We start from the raw sequence: 22863 nt of genomic DNA on the forward strand, positions 1-22863 counted from the left end.
TCTTTCCCACTCTTATTTTGGCAATCGAAGTACAGGATGACAACACTATGTTCGAATCAAAAGGCAAAAGAAGAAGGAATAACGGAAGTTTAAACGTGAACTCGGAGCTACGTTTTTCCCTTGAAGTACCTATTTGAATACCGTTTGACAAAATAAAATGCTGAATATTTGGAATACGGAAGAATAAAATTCGTCGATACTTTTCCAACTTGTACAAATACGCGGTGATAAGACGGCGGTAATATTTTGTGCCCGATGAACTAGAAAACCTGACATTAAAACGCTTCCAAGACCGTCAATTTCTACTTTAAAAATTGACTTTTCGTTTGTCTGTAGCGTGAATATTTTTACTTTACTGACTATACATGCATGCATGCATATATATATATATATATATATATATCTATATATATAAAGATCACATGAAAATATCACAAGCATGGAAACATCAGCATTGTCAATACTCAATTTAAAAAGTTTAATACTTGCCATAAAATGCTTATTCATACCATCAAAAATTTTCATACCAGCGTACGGCAGTATTACATTTTTAATACGAACATTTTGAAGTTTTAATTAACAATATGATGCTTTTAGTTATTCAAAATTAAAATTCAATAAATTTTAATTTTTTTTTTAAAATTTTAATTAAAAATTAATAAAGACTTTTTAACAAATTATTATTTAAAGAAATAAGAGTAAAGCAGACATGACATATGAATTTATTATAAAAATATTTAACAAATCGATATTAAATGTATTTTAATAATTTTATAGCCACGTTGAGTAGTAGATAATTTATTATTTATAGATGAGTTATTTGAAGAGTATTAAAATAATTAATTTTTAATGTATCTGTTACTTTACAAAGAAAAAATAGTAATTTAAAAAAAATATATTCTGCCAGTGCTAAATACATTATAAGCTTTCATAAAATTATTTTGTACAAGCTATTATTAAAAAATTTAAGCATTTATAAATAATTTTTAGAATTAATTATAAATTATATGTTATAAAAAAAAAACAAATAATATTTGTAAAATAATAATATGCAGATTAATGTTGTTGACACGTAGAAATTTTAAATATTGTCGTTCGTTGCGATTAACGTAATAGAAAATAGGGAGAAAGCAAAATCAAGTAGGATAGTAATTTAATAAGAACAAGGTAAATGACAAGAAAAAAAAATATTACCAATGGGGTGGCTAGTAATAGCGAGTCGCTCAATCAAGGCAATATATTTATGATATGGCGAGAGAACGCGGTATCTTCGTTTGGAGTTCTAACTCCAGAAAAACTTGCATTGGGTTCAAATTCAGAAAGCAAACGAAAAAGTTCTGAATCACCGTTGAATCACCAACCAACCTTTATCACGCCCGAGTATCGAATATACATTTTCTAGCTTTCGAGAAGGATAAAGCCAGGAGAAAAATCAAGCTGAGGGAAGTCCGAGTTGCTCGCTACAGGAATCGGGCTCCGAGCATTTCATGGCATATTCGTTGACGCATACTTGACGACTAAACTTTTAAGACGCCGCTAAAGAAAAATTCAATTTATCGCTCTTACGTACGTACATAAAAAACTCCTTTGCCAACTTCGTTTCTCAATTTTGTGTGGTTTCCGTTCTTGCTATTGATTTATAGTGGTGCAAACAACATTTGTACTATCAAATCATTCAAGTACTTATCTTTTTGTAATATTTCTTATTATAAAATGTTGTGAATATAGATCTTTATTAAATTACTAAAATAAAATGATTTATTTGAATTGCATGACCGTAAGATCAACATAAATGATTGAGAATTAATTAACTTAAATTAAGCACGTACTTTCTGTAATATATATTGACACTGTCATATTCATTAATACGACAAAAAAAAAACGTTGTTATAACCTCATATATAATGAATTTGGTGATTGTCACATCGTACAAAATAAAAAAAGTACTTCAAATTACAAACGAAAATTGTCATTTTGTTGTTGCATTGTCAGAGATTCGCACCGTATACGATGCTACAAAAAATATATAAATAGGTATAAGTATACCTATAATAATATAAGTATTATAAATATAAGTATACCTATAAATAATCAGGATTAAACTTCTTAAGAACTCGGTAATCGTCTATATCTCGAACAATAAGTTTTCTCTTATTCATCTAATTTTTAAATCGTATTCTCTGTCCTTGTGGTCTCGTCCTACTTTTCTTGTTCAAAGCGTCTCTAAGTATAGGAGAGCATAAATTAAGCATTTTTCACGTTTCGAATACAGTAATTAATTTTACATTTTCTTTTGTATAATTCTAGTCCTACGACTTCTATAGAATTCAATTAATTTTATTTTGAAATATATGAAATTATAAAAGAAGCGTTATAATACTCTTTAGAACATTTGAACAATATTAGTCGATTAAAAAAAAACAAATAATTTTTAAAAGACAATCTTATTTTCTGTTAAAAAAAAAAACTTATTTATATTTAAAAACATATTGTAATTCATATTTACAATATACACTATAAATAGTTTTATTTTTTATTAATTGGTAAGTATTTTTTTTTCCTGAATCGTTAATTCTCCTTTTAACGAGTCTGGATTCCAATTTATAACTGTAAAACACGAAATACTCGCACAACTAACAGTTCGTCAAGCTAATTATATTATAGAAATTTATAGAAATAAGAATTGTAACGTCATTTGTTTCATTACCAAACATTTTCAATCAAAATTTATAATTAAATTCAGATTAATATTAATCGTTATGTTAATAATAATATGCGATGCATCCTTTAAGTTAATACTAATGTTTATCCTTGTTTTTTTGACCAACAATAATATTTAATATAATTATCTTAATATTTTTTATGCATTGAATTATGAAGTATAGAATTTGAACACAAAATTATAACAATACCTCCTTATGCACTTTATGTGTTTAGCAATATTTAATATTTTATTTTTTCAATATTTAAAAGAAAATATCTACAATATTTAAAAACATATTGTAGATATTTTCTTTTATAAGTATAATTGTTTTATAAATAATTTAAAATGAAATATTTGTATTATATAATTTAACTATAGAGAATAAAATGCCATTTAAAAATCATACATAGCATTTTAATTAACAATTTTGGTTGTTTTATATTATTAATTTAAATAATATAGCCGAATAATGTCATATCTAATTCACGTAATGTATATCCAGCCAAAATAAAAAAAAAATTTTTTTTCAAAGGCAATTGAAATAACAATATGTTGCCTTAAGGAATAATTTAGTTATCAAGAAATCTATTCTACGAAAAATGTCTTGTTAACTGAATTTCAAACATAGTGCATTGTAAAATAAATTTAAGAATGGACAGGGCTTTACTTAAGATTGAATTCAATGTTTAGATTCGGCAATGCAACGTTATGATGGTATGTGGCACAACGGCAACAATTTATTCGAGTAATATTTTAACTCGAAGATAGTTGGCACGCATGATAGTGAAATCGTGTGAAATCGAGAGGTACAATGAAGCCAGGATGATCAGCGTACTTGACAGCATGTTCATACAGTTAATTATGCTTTCCATTGGGGAATTAGGATTCGCTACCTTGATCTGCGATTAAAATGTATATGGATGAATGCGGGAATAACGTCCAGTAATTTTGCCGCACGAGAATTGCATATGAAATGTTATTGGAGCATGATTGTTGGGTAGTGTCAAATTAAAAGAGCGACTATAAACAAATGGAATTGATGGATTCACTTTCTATTTTGTCGTAGCTCGAGTGATATTTTAATTATAATTTTGAAATCTCTATTGTACAACGCCAAGAGATGTGTAAATGAATGGATAAAAGATATGCCTACAGGGTAATTATTATATTATATAACTGCATTTCCAATATTGTTGTCGATATTATGTAAGCGATACGATGTGAGCAATAATAATTGTTTAATTAGATATGTGTAATGTAGAATAAACTTCTCGTTACATAATGCTCATAAAAACAAAAGAATATACAAATTTTACTTACATATGTGAAACGAAGTTTCTGACTTTGTGTAAACATGATATATGTAAACACAAGATAACTAACATGAAATACTTAAAATTAATAATAAAAATATTATAATTTATATAATCATTTACATTTTAATATTTATTATTAAATACGTTACCAGCTATATTAAAATAGAAATAATATTCGCTTTCGTTTTCATATTATTAATATTCGATGATGTAAATTGATGAATGAATTATATTTTAAATGATTTAAATTATATCGATAAATATTTCAATCTATTGACTTCCTACAAATTTTGATTTGATATGCATTATAAAAAATTATTGAACTGGTAGTAAAATAGCTAATTTCATAATTGTGATTGAGGTAGTATTTAATCATTGGTAAGAAACATACACTCGATCATATTCAGAAATTATACTCTTTTTACCCTTTTTAATTCTTTTCAATAATTAGATATATCTCTATCCTTACTGTAAGAGGAAGAAGGTAATTAGCGAAAGATTAATCAGTTCTCATTCGCGCACATCTTCTTGCCGTGTCGGCAACCTTCCCCTATTCACTTAAAAGGGAATCACTTGCGCTTTCGGATCATTATTCACCTTAGCTTCAATATCTTTGCAAGAACTCCGAGAAAGATAGTTTATTAATCTGATTTATTCTATTTTCTATACTTGGATTTAGAGATAATTATCATAATAGAATTCAAAACTGACTAACGTATACAAAATGAATATTTATAATAAATATAAGTATTAAATTAATCTAGGATAAAAATAGAAATGAAAAAAAAAATAATTATTAAAATAAAGTATTGATTCAGTAATATTTTATTTTATTGCTGTTTCAAATGAAGATCAAGCATGATCATTCAATGATACTTTTAAATCAAATTTAAGCAAACGCATAATGGCTATTATAAAGTATTTCTGCTTATCTATTGTTGATTCATAAATTCAATTATTAAACTTCTCTGCGTTTAATTAAGATTGTAATATACATATTATATATCTATATATATTATATTACATATTATATATATATATATATATATATATATATATATATTATATTACATACAATATATATATATATATAATATACAATATATATGCGCCTACTCACAGACGTTATATGCGAATGTACATAAACGTTTCTAAGAAGAAATAAATAATTATTCGAAATCGTTTTTTAATAACTATTCGACCATGTTCTAATTCTATCATATTAATGTTTATTGAAAAGAATTTGTATAATTTAAGAAATTATTAATCTAATAATAAATTCAATATTTTACAGCAATTTATAGTTTATGTATATTATTAATATAATATATTAATATATTATATTAATATAAAATATTAATATATTATATTAATATAAAATATTAATATAATATAATAATAATATATTAATAATAAATATATTAATAATTTATATTAATAGATATTGCATAAATCAGTATTTTAGATTTAACAAAAAATATATTTTTTTTTTATTTCTCATAGCCTATGAAGTAATGAGTATTTTTATCTACAAAATAAATAATAAGCAATAAATATACCAGATAATATATATAATATTATATACACGAGCATATTGAAATATAATACTATTACAATGCATCTAATGAAAAGCTAGTTTATCAAATTCTTATTTATGATACGTGAGTCATTAAATGTTAATTAAGGATCGAATGTATGGAAAATTATAATAAATTATAATTAAACTACACCATTATATTACTATTAATAATATAATATACTTACTATTTGCTATAATGTCGTCATTGTCTCGAGTCCAATAATTTACAGACTTAGGAAAAGCTTCCGATAAACACTCCAGAGTTATTTCTTGTCCAACTTGAGCACCAACTAGTTGATTTTGAATCCATATCATCGGTGGAACTTATAAAGGGAAAGGAAAAGTAATTTATTACATTCTTTTAGTAGATGCATGCTTGTATATCAAACCATTTCGCTTTAAATTAAAAAAAGAAAACTAATCAAACTTGGTTTATATTGTATGATATATTATTATGTTAATTTAAACAATATTGTTAGAGTTTTTAAAAGAATACGTTACTATTCTATAATAAGATTCATTATTGATCTGAATTTTTTTTAATGAAAAAATAAACTATATTTAAATCTTTATTTAACTACGCTAAAATTCAGGAAATTGGCTATTTGCTTTTAAGCATAAAAAAATCTAGTTTAATTTGTAGTTCTAAAATGTATTTTTAACGGTGTCCAAAATTTTTAAAAAGATCTAATTGTTTTATAAGACCATGGTACGTTATAGTAGAGATATTTGAAAAATTTTTAGGAATAAAATTGTTAAAAATCGCAATGGGCGATCGGTATGTTATGTTAGGAAAGAAAGATTATCCAAATAAAATACAAAATATATATAATAATACAGAGAAAATCAAATTTCTAGATACTACTTTTAAAGATAAAAATTATAAATTATTTGATACTATTACTGTAAAAATCCTTTGTATATTCATTTAAAAAGTATTTTTGATAATTCTATGAAAAAAAAATTCATTTTTTTTTGTACATGCAAATCGTATAATTATGAAGCTACATTAAATTGAATTAAAATATTATTAGTAATTAAAACGCACCTATAGTTAAATGATTTAATAAACCATAAAGGTTATAAAAATAAACTCACATTGAACTATCAACATGATCCTCTTACTAACGGTCGGCGGCACGCCATTGGATGCTATGCATAAATATGGACCCATATGTAGACGATTCACTCTTGTTATATTGAAGAATGCTCCTTCCACGCTAATAACTACAATAAATATCTACAATGTAATTGGATAAAAGAATTCGGTTGAATTTGTTCATTGGAGCGACACCGTACTCATTATCGGGTCATATATTTATTTTACAATTAATATAGAATCTTTTATAACTGACACTTATATAGCAAGTTTGAAATTTGTAAATTTATCCTATTTAATAGTAATAATTTATTAATGATAAAAAAAAATTATAAGATATAAAATATAAAATATTTATTATAAAATTTGATAATATTAGATATCGTTTATTATATGTATATAAAGTAGTAAATCATAAATAATTTGATGTTTTTACGCATTTGTTTTTGAATTGCCGTAAACCAAATCAATATCGAGGTGAAGCAGCTAACCAAGTAAAACAGTCATGAAGTCGTGTTAGAGCGTTATTCGCCAACCAGTACTCGACAGGTTTTCTTGCTTTCCATATCTTACCGACAAAGAGGTATTATTAACGACCGGACGATAGATTATAGTACTTTATAGATTATACATAGTGTTGGTCAATATCAGTTTTTGTTTTTAGTAAGTTTGCACACCTTGTCTGACTTGAGTTATATCCAGCTTACTTATATTGTCCAATAAATATTGGCACAGCCACAGTAATTAAAAAAAATTCATCTATTAAAAATTAATATACGTTACACATACGATACCACTCAACTACATTCAATGCTATAGTATTTTATATTATATTTAATACAAGAAATCATTTTCATGGATGTAACTAATACTTGAATTTTCGTTAATATAATATAATCTAAATAGTATAGAATATTTGTATTTCTAAAGTTATATTTTAAAAAATGAGACAGATATGTATTAGATAATTGAAAAAGTTTTTGAATTAATAAATAAATTTTTAATATACAAGTAAATGGTAAAGATAGCTAATGATGCTGAAAAAAAATAAAGGTAAAATGAGCTTCGTTTTAATTTCACTAAATGAAATTCAAATACCAATAGACAAATAAATTGTTATACTATTTTTCAAGCTAAACATGTAATAATTCTTTAGGTAAATATTCTTTTAATATGCGTAACAGAATTACATTTAACTGTTTAACTGAAATATTATTTTGAAACGAAAATAGAAATAAAATAAATGATTAAATAGTATGAGATTAATAATATAATTATTCAATTGTTACAAAATTTAGTTTCAAATAAGATATTGAAACATAAGTAAAATGATCAAAGATCAGTAAGCATTTATGTGTGAATCATTGATTTAAAAGTAATGAAAATTTAGTTCAAGTTGAGAGTAACTTAAGACGGGAAGAAATAAAATATTAAATAGATCAAACAGAAAATAATGTGTGTCGAAAGCGTCAATAAACACGAGACTGCGATACAAGTAATAAATAAAAGTCTTACCTTCTTGTCCGTTATTAAGAGGTATGAGCTCGCTTGCCTCGCGCCTCCAAGTAATATTCGGATTCGGCGTACCTGTCGCCGCGCATTTCAACGTCACATTTCTACCTTCGCGAACAACCATGTCCGTGCTTGTTGGATAATCCAGAATGTCGGGCGGCACTGTAATTACCAAATACGTCCGGGAGTCTCTTTAGCTTACAATAGCAATGGCAGCCCAAGGGAAGTTTATACTGACTGCCTCATTAAACAAATTGTGTTCGTCATATTCTATTTCATCTATTAATCATTAAAGCTTAAGCTCATTCGAAAATTAAAATCAAGTATATTTAAAGGGCTTATATTTAAAATCCAAATGTACCAAACAAGTAAGAATTGCAGCTACATTTTTTGTATATAATAATGTATTTATCGTAAATTCATTAGTTTTTATGCCATTAATGTTATATCCACGTTAATATTCTTATTAAATCATTAACATAATACTAAATACCTTACAAAATATCGAATTTTTTCGACTGTACTGCATAAAAATGATAAAGATACTGAGGAAAATATAGAGAGCTTCACTTTGCTGGTTATCAAAAATAATAATTATTATTTGAATTTTTAATAATTGAATTACCTATCACATAATAAATAGACTAAAACTTCTAAACGGATTTTATTAAATACATGGATAATGTTATTTACGTTTAACCTTTATTTCATTTTGCTTTAGTCTAATGATTCGGTATAATCTCAAAATATAGCAACTCAAAATAGAAATAAATTCAGGAAAATAACGATAAAAAACTTTATGTATTGAATATTTAACAAAATTTTACCTACGTAAAATTTATCTAATCATTGAAATTCCTAATACCAATAAATGAAATATATATATGATAGATCTTACCAACGACTTCCAAATATACAATTTGACTCTTCATCGGATCCGTATTTATTTGGCACATGTAATCACCTGCATCAGACTCGTGAACATCTCGAATGTGTAAGTACCATGTTCGATGATCACTATGCGTTACCCCAATCCTGTGGTTCTTTGTAATTACGTGATTGGCTATCGTTAAAATTGTTTGTGTATTTACACGTAGCCATGCAACCTATATAAGGATAACAATTTGTTTTATATTTATGGCATTTCACATTCAAATTTTAATTTTTATGAGTTTTAAATTTAGCTTTTTTTTTTTATTTTTATGCTCCATAAATGTTTATATGTAAAACAATAAGATTTTCGTAATCAGCTGGTGGTCTTTGAGTAAGTCCCGTTATTAAGTCAAATCGCATTGCGATATATTTGATTCGCCCTCGATTTATCGAATCGAAGGTCCTCGAAGTCTTCTCCTAGGGGACAATTTCCTTTAACTACTGCATACGATATCCAGAACCATGAATTTTAACTTCATTTATACTCATAAATATCAATTTATATGGTGAAATTGACTTTTTATCAATTTGATTGTATTGCGTGCCAACTGTTTTTCTCATTTTCTCTATAATTATATCCAAGTATCAGGACGTGGATTTCGCCTTATTAGAAATTATAAATGCCAGATAATCACCGCTAACTAGAGTTTCGGCTCTCGTCCTAAGCTATATTATGATAATGGGATAACAGTATTTAGTTTCTGATATTATTTAACAAGTAATATTAAATTCAAGTAATATTTAATATTATTAATTAGTACAGATATTTTTCTTGTGAATGAATGAATCAATTATTCAATTATTATTGAATAAAATTAGATTTTATAAAGTTTATATGAAAAATGATGTATATTGTTACTTCTGTAAAAAATAATTTCAAAAATGTAAAAAAAATGATGATATTAATGATACTGTTTTCTGTTATTTCTTCGATAACATAACAAGTAACATATGTTTTCCTATATAAATATAAGTATTCATTTGGAATCACAAAATATTATTTCTATTTTATTGGAAGTACAGCTAATGGTTTTTTATTAATAAAAAAGCTGCATTGAAAAGATGAAAAAGTTAAATAATAAATTGAATTCTCTCAATTTATTCTTAATTATCATTAATCATTTAATATAAGCGTTTTCACTTTTAAACGTTATTTTAATATCGGCCATTTACTTATTTATTATACAGATAATCGCTACGCTATAATTAATTAATATTAAAATAAATAATTAATTTTCATGAATATTTTAATAATTATAATATATCTGTTTATGAATGTATGACTCACATTTATAAGTACTTATTATTTTTAATAAATTTGAATTAATGTTTTAATTTTTTTGTACTAAAATCGACCATTCCTATTCTCAAGTTTAATTGGCAGAAATCTATGGATTTTATCGTTTCTATAAAAATGCACATTTATTAAATAACTTTTTAAGTTGTAATTATTAATTTATTTAGATACATTTCATTAATGAATTGACATTTTAATATTTTAATAACCTATGAATTAGCTTTTTATTGGCATTTCAAAATAATTATTATTCGAAGAATAATAAGAACTGAATTAATTAGGTAAATATTTCTTTATTCTGATATTAGAATGAAAATAAATTATAAGATCGACACGGCATGTCTTATATATTGCATTTGCTTTTAAATTAATCTTTTTCTTAGAATAAAAAAATGTTTATAAAATGGAACTAAATAGAAATTGATTTTTATAACAAATTTCAATTATCCAGCAAATTGAAACTAAATAGTAACATCTTATAACTAAGTTCAATATTATTTTTATTACCCTTACTTTGATTTATGGCATCTCACTTATCAACATAAAATTGCAATCTTTTTGACACTTCGTAACGTCAAGCTTAGGGCGTTAGGATTTGGAAGAAGACAAGCGTTTAAATTACTACTGTGGAAGAAACTTCCGCTTTCTTCGTAACGTCATCGCCTAGTATATCTTTCATCCCTCACGTCATAGCGAACGGTCGTTCACCGACAAACACCTTTCTAACTTTGTATGAGGGGTCGTCTTTACTCTATGAATTACTGACAAAGTTTCTGCACGATTTTCCCCAGGATTTTCCTTATTTGACGTTTTCTTCTTAAATATGAATAGTTGGGGTTTTTTTATTTCATAAATACGAAATACTTTTGGAATTTTTTAAAATTCATACTATACAAGTTCGGAATATATTAATTATTGTGTGCAATATATTCTTTATGATAAATATCAAAGTCTTCAACATGATTTATTAATGAATAACTATAATTAAAATTAATGTTTAATGTTAATTAATATTTATAAGCAAACAGGCCAACTATCTTAACTTCTTAACGATTTTACACTACGTTATTTATTAAGTAAAGAATTAAGTAAATAAATGCGCAAGTTTAAATATAATTTTATTTCACAGCATTGAATAACTGCGTGCCAATCGTGTATATGAAGTATTAAATAACAAGATTGATTAATACAAAATAAAGAATCATTGTAAAAATGTTATTAATCATTGTTAAATTTGTATATTTAAAAGATGCCCTATACTTTTCAGATAAAATTTCAAATACAATCTTAACTTTCTATTCAAATCGGTATCAAGAATAAAATTATCTATTATTACATGAATATTTAAATAAAAAACTTGTTTTAGTATTATATTTCTAATATATAAAAAATATGTCTTTTAAAATAAAATAAATCTTTTAAAATATTTAAATTTGTAAAACTTTCTAATATGATGGAAGAAATTCGGCATTTAATGAAAAGAAGATTAATATCACCATAATAATATTCAATCATCATAACAATCAATCATAAAATTTTACTGAACTTAATGATAAAGTAAAAAAAATTATACCACATAATGATAAACAATTATGTTGTGATTTTGTTGTGAAAAAGTTTCTTTTCTAACTATACAATCTCAATTATTTTAAGTAATACACTTCTATCAAAACATATGTCTATTGATAACACGCAAAATCCTAGATAAATATACAAATGATTTTTCCCTAAAATATTTCATGCAAAAATAATATTTTAACCTTACCTCAATATTATTTGTTCATTTTCTTACCGATTAACATATTTTATTTTAGTACTGAATTAAGAATACTTTAAATAATTCAAAAGTAAATTATTCTATGATAATTAGGGCACATTATATTCTTATTTTCAGGCTTTATTTTAACAATAATGTCATTGCATAACTATATTTTATATGTTAGAAGTATTATAACTAATGATTTTTTGCAATTAATTTTCATTCATTTAGTATTTCTATATTTTACGCTATAATTAGTATCTCATTAAATTAAGTAAATACTGCTAAATCATACTAATTAAATCATATATGCAATTAAACAGTAACCCTGATTCTGACAATCGGAATTGATATATAGAGATTAAAATATATAGATATTTATATATAAAGTATGTTTTCATCCGAAAAATATTTATCTGTGTATGAGCCATGAATTTATAATAATTTTCCTTATATATGATTTGCTTTTGATCAACTGCTATCTTCACATGCAGTATTCACAATAATCTATTAATGATCCTACGTTTTTTTTTTAACAATTACGTTTTGTAACTTACGTTTTGAAGAAAAATCATTATAGAATAAGAATAATCGTAAAGGACTTGTTAATTTATTTTTTAGTATAAATGTTGTTGTGCCTATAATATGTGTATATATAATTTTGCTTATATAATGATTTGTTTTGTTTTATAATCTTTTATGAAGTTGAAATTCCTAAGAAATACGAGATATATTCATGGTTGTTATAATAATCAAAATACTAATGCCGAATTTATATTTATATTTAATTGATTAATGTAATTAACAATAAATATATTTTTAATTTTTAATTTTAACTCATGAGATTTCTCGTACATGTAAAAAGTATGTTATCATGTTTGTTATCATAAATGTTTAAATAAATTTAATATTTTTATGCTTTAAAAAGATTTTTAATTTATAGAAATAAATATACGTGGAGATATTATTTATTTTTTCAATATATATATATTTAATTTAATATCTCAATTTTGTAATTATTGAAATAAATATTATTTGTAATAAAATATTTAGATGATCAAATTTCAGTTATAATTCTCATATGATTTGAATCATATATTTATTTATGTATTTAATAAATTGTATTGAATCATATAAAATCGTCTTTTTAGAACATTTCATTTAAAGTACCTAGTTTTTACAAATTAATTAAATAATTTTTCAACAAAAACTTTTTTTATTGTTATTAATTAGTATTGGTATAATTATTGTATAAAATAAAATAAAATATAATATAAAATAAAATAACTCTAATTTACTAATATTGTTATTATTATTCGTTATTATATGTTCTAAATAATATCTAATATTTTTAACAGTTTTTCTACTTCAGCAGAACTTTAGAAGAAAAAAAAAATGTCAACTGAGGCCACCGTTCGACGTCAACGACATTGAACATGCGGAGTCCACCGATTGGGCAGTAGCGGCCTTCTCAGAAATCCGTCTGGATCGTCGGTCGGACGAGTTGCGGTCTTGCGGGGGCCGATGTTTAGGGGTGTGGAAGGGCTCGTCGTAGCGGTGACGTCACTCGCGCTTAGCAACTCCCAGCCAAATCAGTTTGTCGGCCGAAATCGTTTATCTTCGGCCGAATTCGACATTATCCCGAACGTTCTCAACGTTACCATGACCAATGCGTTTTACTTTGTTATAATATGTAAAAATATATAAGCATTTATACGAAAAATGACTATTCAAGTAAACTTTGAAAATTATTTTTTAATATTAATCTCAATTTATCATTGTACTGCACTTACAGAAGGATTTTTTTAAGGATAATTTATATATACTATAGTAATATTATAATAATACTATATATAATAATTTATTGGTTTAATTTAGAGGCACAAAAATTTTGAACATTTTTAGTTTATGTTATATGATAAAGATATTTCGAATTATTTTTTAATAATGATTCTCCCATTCATATATAATTTCCATTATATTAAAATAAAAAAAAAAATGATCTATACCAAATTATGTAATAAATAAAGATTAAATATAGAGGTAAATTGTATCCTTGATCGAATTCTTAGGCACGTAAAGTATTTATTGAATAATATTCTATGTATTTTATTGCCTTTTCCATGTTGCAGTCATAAGTTGTAATTTTTTTGTAATGGTAATCCGAATAGTATTTTCCACTATATTTTAAACTCCTGTAATCCAAATCCGATCAATCAATCAAATTTGAAAACTATAAGCTGTCTAATGCTTAGTATATATGCATTCGGTCGATCATTATCACTTGAGAAAAAATTAGCCTTCGATAATCTCTAGCGCACTAAATTATAAAAAGGGATAAACTGTTATATTTATCAATTGTATATATCATAAAATGGGCTGAATCGGTATTTCATTTGTATAAAGTTAGTAAGTTTAAAGAGAATAAAAGATAAAATGATAGGGTGACTCAATATTTTAATCGATGTTTAATAACAATTTGTATTCGTTACAGTATTTTGCACTTGTTACTTTTTTGAGCTAAACAATAATTTTATTAGCTGATTTCTCAAAATTGAAAAATAGCAATTACGCTTTTTTACAAAATGCAAAATTATGTCCGATAAAAATATGTGTGTTACTTGTAAATAAATTTGTTCAAATAGTTTTAACAATTTTTTTCAATCGAGATAGTGTTATGTTTTGATAATATGAAATTTTCGAAATTATTTTTTAAAATAATTTTTCTGAACAATTAAAATCGATTAAATAAATGATGTAATAAAAGCTAATTAAATTGAATTCCATTCTTGTTAATTTAAATGTAAAATATGGATTCATTAATATATGTATATATATATATATATATATATATATATGAAATTTATAATTATATTGTAATGTTCAATTGCAATTTTGTATTATGAAATACGATATTATTTACATAATTCTTTACCATTTTATTGTTTTTAAATTAGTAATTATTTCATTCTTCTTATATTTATTGAATATGTTATTCGTAAATTTTGTGATTATATATTAATAAGCATTGTAATTTGATTGCATGAAAAAGCAAAATTATTTACTATCTAAATTTCTATAAGTATCCGTTAAATGATTCGAGTGAATAATATTTAAATATATTACATAACTACAATAAATGTATTTCTTGAATGTGTATAAGATTCAATAATGATATTGACTCTTTTTTTTTTTATTAGATTTCACCTTAACGACTTTTAAAAATTTAGTGCGCCAATTACCTAGTTTAATAATTCAATGAATTTCTAATGTACTATTGGTATATAATACGTATGGACATTGATTTGGATTTTAGATTATATAGTACAGCTACTATTACTTGTTATAAAAATATTAATAGATTTACAGCCAAAATGTATATGCTCAGACTAAAGACGAAAAGAATTTTAAAAACATATTTATTAGTTATTAACAACGTATCAGTAAAAATTGTTATCAATGGATTAATTGAACCACATCTTTAGTTATCGAATCCTATTTTGATTACTGTTTCATGAATCAATATATTTTGTAACTAATAATATCGATAGAAGTTAGTGCAATAAAAGATTGTGCAATAAAAAGATAAATATATATAAATCAATTGGACAGTGTTGAAAATTATATCCAGAGCAATGCTGCATATTCCACAATAAACTTCTAGTGGTACTTACATATATATATATAGGTAAATATATCTTATCAAATATTTATTTCTATATTAATTTCAATATATTTGTCCTAATATATTTAAATTCCGTGTTCATCGTATTATCACCGAATTTTAATATATTCCAATCTTTTGATATGTTCATATAAGGTAGATAATTTATTTGTATAATAGAAATTCAAGGATTATTATTTAGGCAAATATGAAAGCTATTTAATATCAAAGCAACAATTATTTTATCTACGTAATATTTAATTACCAAAATACCAAGCGCCTTTTAGTTAAAAATTCAGTAATAAATAAATATATATTATACATAATAATTATTAAGAACTTTTCTAACTAATCAATTTTGTAAAAACTATTTTAAAAATTGAAAAGTTCTTTATTGAAACAATATTTGTTGATAAAAAGATTGAAGTATTTTTCAAAGTTATTAACAAGTTTTCTTTTAGATTATTCAAAGCAAATTAGAGGGCAAACTCATTAAGTAAATATCAATAATAAAATGATTGCATTAATAAATTATAAATTATATATATTTTTATTAGTATTTAATCATTTTTAATTTAATTTTTATGTTGGATTCAGTCATTTATTTTATTTTACAGGAAAAACTTTTTCAATCTTAACTAACTTTCCAATATAAATTATATCTACAAACATATATAGTATAAATAATCTATACTTATTTATTTTATGATACTTTATTTATTTATGATATTTATAAATGATCACTTTAAAAAATTAGAACTTTGTAGCAACTGTATAAATATGAACACAACAAATTGAAATATTTTAAAGGAATCTCATTTATATCCCAATATAAAGTTTATATAATTTATTAATTCCATTTATAGTTCAATATTCATTATATTTTTAATTTTGACCATTCGTATGTGTCTTAAGAAAAATGAAAAGCGCACACTTTTATATAATATATGCGATAATATCAGGTATCTTTTTCTCTTTAAAATTATAATGCTTTACATCATACTTTTTTTTATCTAATACTGGTCTGATTTTCAAACTTATTATATGTATTACAATAAAGACATTCGTAGAACATTGATTATTAATAATTAATTACACACTATAAAAGGTTTCTTTTTAGAAGCTGAATAATAAATAAATCGTCTTCGTGCCATTCACGTTGTATTGATGAATAATATACTAAAAAGTAAAATTTTATTTTTAACTTTAAAAATGTTTATTGAAATATAGGGGAAGATATTTCAAATCTATTTTGTTATTCGATAAATATTTTATTAATTAAAAATACATTTTTAAATTTTTAATGTTACTAGATCAGTGTAATTAAATATTTTCAATGGTGATCGTTAATTTTGAATCGTTAAATTCAAATTAATTTAGAAAAATAAATTCCGATTTTGTACAAATAATATTATTAATTCCCTTTTTTAATGATGTTTTACAAATTTCATTATTTAATAAATAAATTTCCAAAAATATTAATTAATTTGATTTAAAATAGTAGTAAATTGTTTTAAATAATCAAGATGCATTCAAATATGCGTTTAGAATAGGAAATATTTTTAACGGCTTTATAAAACATCTGATTCGTAATCTATGTAATTTACAGTGATCATACTATTTATGTTAAAAAGATTTTGTAAGTGTAGATCTTGTATTTCTTTTCGTTCTTATTGACTATAAAGTTTCAGTATGTCTATGTTATAAAATAGATATTTTAGAAGTTGTATCCAACTGTTTGGCCTGAATTCAGGTACATTTAACCTATAGTACTCGAGTAAATATGCAAACTGATTGTATGAATGCAATATAGATTTTTACTTCAATGAATAGTTTTAAAACTACTTAATTGTTGTACTTATTTGTTGGTAAATTTACTACTAAATATATATTTCTAGGATATTTACTTATCATTGATAAAAATCTCTTTCGTCGAATAATAATTCCTATTAAAAATTCTAATAATTAAATTTTTGTTGAAATTATTAGTACTGAAATATTGTATTGCTATATTATTTATATATTTGTATGGTTACTCAATTTTCATATTCATTAGTTAATTACATCAAGTTCAAAAGGTTAAAAAAGGATGTAACACTTTATAACATATATATTTTATATCTTAAAAATATAATTTATAATCAATTCTATTTAAACTACTATTTGAAACACGTACAATATTTAAAATAAGAACTAATATTAAAAAAAGTGATTTTAAAGATAAAAGAAATATAAGTGTATAAAAGAATATAAATTTCATTTGCTGAATAATATAATTTTTAATTACTTCATAGTATTTCAACTATTATCTAAAATTTCTTCATTAGACAATTATCGAAATAATATTATTTTTCATTTTAATTTTGTTTAAATAGTATTATTTGTAAGAAGTTTAATTAATTACTTCTTATTTATTAATTTGCTCTATTATCATTAAGACATAAATATTTTTCATAATATTAAATTGAAGAACGTTTTTATTTTCAGTCTATGAAATGTTGCACATTATATTGTATATCATAACTCGTATTTTTATAGAAATCTGCTGAAAAGTATTTTCTTGTGAACTGCTACCTGTAAAATTCACATTTTTCGTCATATTACATTGTACATGTTGATATTTACTCTTGTTTCAATTATATATTTATTAATATTTGTAGTAATTATTATCTACAAAAAAGTAAAAATTTACAAAATATAAGAAATAAAATATTTGTATTTATTTATTAAATTTATGTTAGGTCGTGTAAGTCTTATTAAAATTTAAGAAAAAAATGTAAAGGAATTAGGATTTTTGGCAATGAATCGAAAAGATGTTGTCAGTTGTCAATAATAAGAAAATATAGAAGTGATTATAAAGATAGAAAGTTTATTATTATAATTGGTTGAAAAAAAATTATTTTTGAAAGTTTTAAGGACTTTAAATTGAAATGAAAATCAGTCGTGAATTCTCTTTCGAATGAGATATAAGTATGAAAAGGATTCATATATGGATTCGAAGAAAAACTTCTTTGAATGTCAAGTTTCAAGCCTTATGAATATTTAATAAGAGTTCGTTCTCAATTGTAAATGTATTTTATAAATTTTAATTTTTTCGTATCATATCTAATACTAAGTATCATTATTTTATAATTATTATTTAATGGAAGGGTATTTCAGAGCTACCGTGATGAAAATATGATAGTTGATGAACGCATTGTGGATAATTAGAAGCATGTTCAACGTATACCACTTTTTTCATCTATTAACATTAAATTACATTAAATTAATACTATTTTTGCACTAAATTTTTATCTATTTTTCTCTTTACAACGTTTTTTTACCGTCATATTATAGGTATTTCAAAAGCATTCAATTTTATTTTCAGAATAATTCAATGTAAGCTGTTCTAGTAATTTTAGAGTTAACAATGATGGTAACGTGAAGAATGGTTGTTTTTAATATTAATGATTTTTTTTTTTTTAAGTAATACGATATTATTTTTTATTATTACTTACTATATAAATATTAAATGTAGCAATAATGCGCTAATAGCAATAAATATGCTTTTTTCTGCAACTATATAAATCTTCAATTTGAAATTAGCTTCCGAAACGTTTATAAACAATGAAAAGAGCATTTATTTTATATTTATTTTTATAAAGAAGACAAAATAATTTTTACAATCATATAAATAACATATCAATAAAAAATATATATATATTTAGCTATAAGGAAGATAAATATAAAAAAATATTTTTTCATTTTTATATATACTAAAAGCATACTGCATATAAAATCACAAGATAATTAAATCAAGTAAACTAATAATATTTTAAAGGTATTTATAGCCTTTTTAGTTTGATCAGAAAAACGAATATAGCGAATACACAGTGGCTATCAATTGGAAGTGTGACAAGTAAAAGTAAAATGATTTGTCGTCGTTATTCAATACGTACTATTTATTAAAACAAGCTAATGTATCAGCAAATTGATTTTTTAGTCAATTTTTTTTGAAGTTATAAATAAAAGCACTAGAACGTTATATAAAAAAAAAAAAAAAAAAAAAAATTAGAATGCAATTTTTATAGAAATTTTATACTAATTGTATTTATTGAAGATACCCATCATAACTAAAGAGTTACAATAGATATTTTATGTGATAAATGCAATTAATTATATAGTAGTATCTAGTGTATCATTTATCAAAAAAGTTATGAAATGAATCTAAGAATAATTTCTGTTATGTAATTACTGAAAGTTGGACAAAATCTCATAAAAAGATTTTCCATTTTCATAGATCTTCTGCGGCCCATATTTTAGTCATAACTTCAAATACGTTTTGCTCAAAACTTATATCTTCAACTATTAAATATCAAACGTTAAAAAAAAATTTATATAATTTTTTTCTTATTTTATGCGTAGTTATAAAATTGTGTACTTGTACGGAAAAACATAAAATTTTATTTAATTTTGTCATTTTATTATTATTAATAATCCTTTTAGATTATTTATATAAAAATTTTGTTTATGTCATTTGAAATCAGAATTAAAATAGATTAACATTTATTTTGTATTAGCCATTAAAAGTCGGTTTTCTGGGAAATGACCTTTGGAATTATTTAGTAACAATATCAATGTTATGAAAAATTCTTATGAAATTTCTTTTATATAGTTTTAGACGTACATAATGCATACACATAACTTTAAAGAATATTAGATTTTCCTCTGTGTGTATGTGTATAAATTTTTATTTTTATTTAGTTTTATTTAGTCGGCTTATACTGAGGGTAATTATCGAAGAGCTAATAAATTAAAATTAAATTAAGCTTAAAAGAAAAGATAATTATTTAAATAAAGATAAAATAAGTTTAGATAATGTACGTATAAATTAACATAATTATTAACATATATATACATATTAAAATCTATGAATATGAAACCAATAATTAAATCAATATAAATATACTATTTGTAATTAATTTAAAATAGATGTTTGGATCTAATGAGATAATATTTCAATAAATCCAATTAATGATTTCTGTTTCATTATTATATAATATCTAATGATTCTTTGAGTTAAACATTAATTCTAATAATTTATATTTTATTTAGTTAAGAAGGTTAACAACAATTAACCAAAATAAGTTCCTTGCTGGTTACAAAATTTTGAAAATTCAAAAAAGCGGCAGACATTTAAGACCATCGGCTAAAGGATAATTATGGATGCTCCTGTTACCGCGCTGTCATTATTCAGGAGAAAACTCGCAGGTTCATGCAGATAAAAAAATTAATTTGCATTTAATTTTCTTTGAAGTAGGGCAATCATCATTTTTTCTAGAGAGCTCAGGTAGACATACGTTCCAACGCGATTCGCAATTCCACTGAGGATTCTACGAGGCGCTTAATGTCGAGGTTCTCGCATAACGTGAAAATGGTAATAACGATGAAGAAAACTTTTTAATTTATTGATTATAGTTATTTTCGATCAATGCCTGCAAAATTTTAAGTAAGCGAGAAAATGTCATTATGAATAACGCCAATACTTACATCTGCCAATATATAATGCTATATTCGTAGGTAATTATTAATTAATTGCGCAATAAATTTTTTGCATGTTTAAATTTATTTGGGTTATAGTCTAATCACATTCTTATGAAGGTCTAAGCTCGGGATTGTAGCAATTTCGAAGACCGCTGACTGTCGGCGTTGCCAGTCTCTCTAGCGCTAAGATTTCTGTAAACACTTCGAACGAGAATTTTCATGCGCATGTTATGTTTTGGCGTCAAATGACCTACAATGTTATGGTTTTCGAGCAGTAACGTCGCTTGGAATTCTCCAAATTTCTTACATCTAGTTTTTTCCACGAATTCCCTTTTAGTCTACGCCTTGTTATTTAGCGTTCTACAATATTTCCACATAGTAACGACGATTGAAAATTCTCAAACCTTCCAATGCAGTGTCTTTCTAGACTTCTCGAATATTCTGTAGCCTCGCGCTGATGTCATAAAGGCTTTCGGCCTATCAACAAACACATGCACTGCTAACAGCGTTGCAAGCTATACTTTTACCAAACGTTCGCATCCGTTATCGCTCATTATCATTTCTCAATAAATCATTTATCAGTCATTAACTCCGCCACATACCAGTAAAGTAATTATAATATACGTACATAATTCTGCCAAGCTCTGAAATAATAATCTAATAAGCCAAGAGCGAAGCCATAAGAAGTTATAATCATTTAAGTGGACGCGAGTGCTAAGTGTAATTCAAAGGTGAATATCAAACTAGAAGCGCACCACCTACACATTCATCATAAAATTAGGTGAGAGAAATAAATTTACCGTGAAGTCAATTAAAAGAGGAAAAACATATTAAGGGCGCAAGAGCGACAGCCTAGCACGTGTCTATTAAGTATTTATTGAATCGCGAAGGTCCCGCGAACTGCCACAGTTGAAACATACACCACCGGTTTCAAGGGGCAAATATTAGATAGTCACCAACACGTGACACTACACAAGGAAATACCAGAGATTTACACCTTATGCTACTGTGGCTAGTCAATGCCATCACCACGTGAAAAATACTGAAGGAATTTCAATGATTACAACACTACTTTATAATCATATATCATTGTAGTCCGAAAATAAATACAAAATCCAAGAAGATACGTTGTTTGTTGAAATTGAATTAATGCGCTTTCCTATCCTACTTGCCAGCAATGCCCACCACCTAACATCACCGGGAGGTTTTATAGTCTGATCCCAGACAGTCTAGTAAAATTACAATTTAAATCAGACTTATATTATTGGATCGCCTTTAATTTAATTGTACAAAAATAGATAGCTCAAATTGTTAAAATATTTATGAACTTTCTTTGATATACCATCAATTAAGTAATATAACATATACGAATCTTAAAAAGTAAGATTTTCTTACAAAAAATGGTGTATATATACTTTCTCTTCATACAACATGCCCATGAACATGCGTAGCTTATAATCTTGCTTAATAAAGCGAA

General features: G+C 24.3%; 1 protein-coding gene across 1 annotated transcript in view; it reads right to left on the minus strand.

The window, feature by feature from the left end:
* The window catches only part of LOC105363534 (neurotrimin-like), a 183674-nt gene that overhangs the window by 2340 nt on the left and 158471 nt on the right, over positions 1-22863 (minus strand). Inside the window, exons 3-6 of the mRNA XM_011501266.1 lie at positions 9109-9316; positions 8214-8372; positions 6698-6826; positions 5785-5922 (exon numbers count right to left, since the gene is read on the minus strand). Coding sequence (XP_011499568.1) covers positions 5785-5922; positions 6698-6826; positions 8214-8372; positions 9109-9316 — 634 coding nt within the window. The remainder of the gene's footprint in view (positions 1-5784; positions 5923-6697; positions 6827-8213; positions 8373-9108; positions 9317-22863) is intronic.

Source organism: Ceratosolen solmsi, unplaced genomic scaffold, assembly GCF_000503995.2.
Source record: "Ceratosolen solmsi marchali unplaced genomic scaffold, CerSol_1.0 scaffold57, whole genome shotgun sequence".
NCBI classification, from domain to species: domain Eukaryota; kingdom Metazoa; phylum Arthropoda; class Insecta; order Hymenoptera; family Agaonidae; genus Ceratosolen; species Ceratosolen solmsi.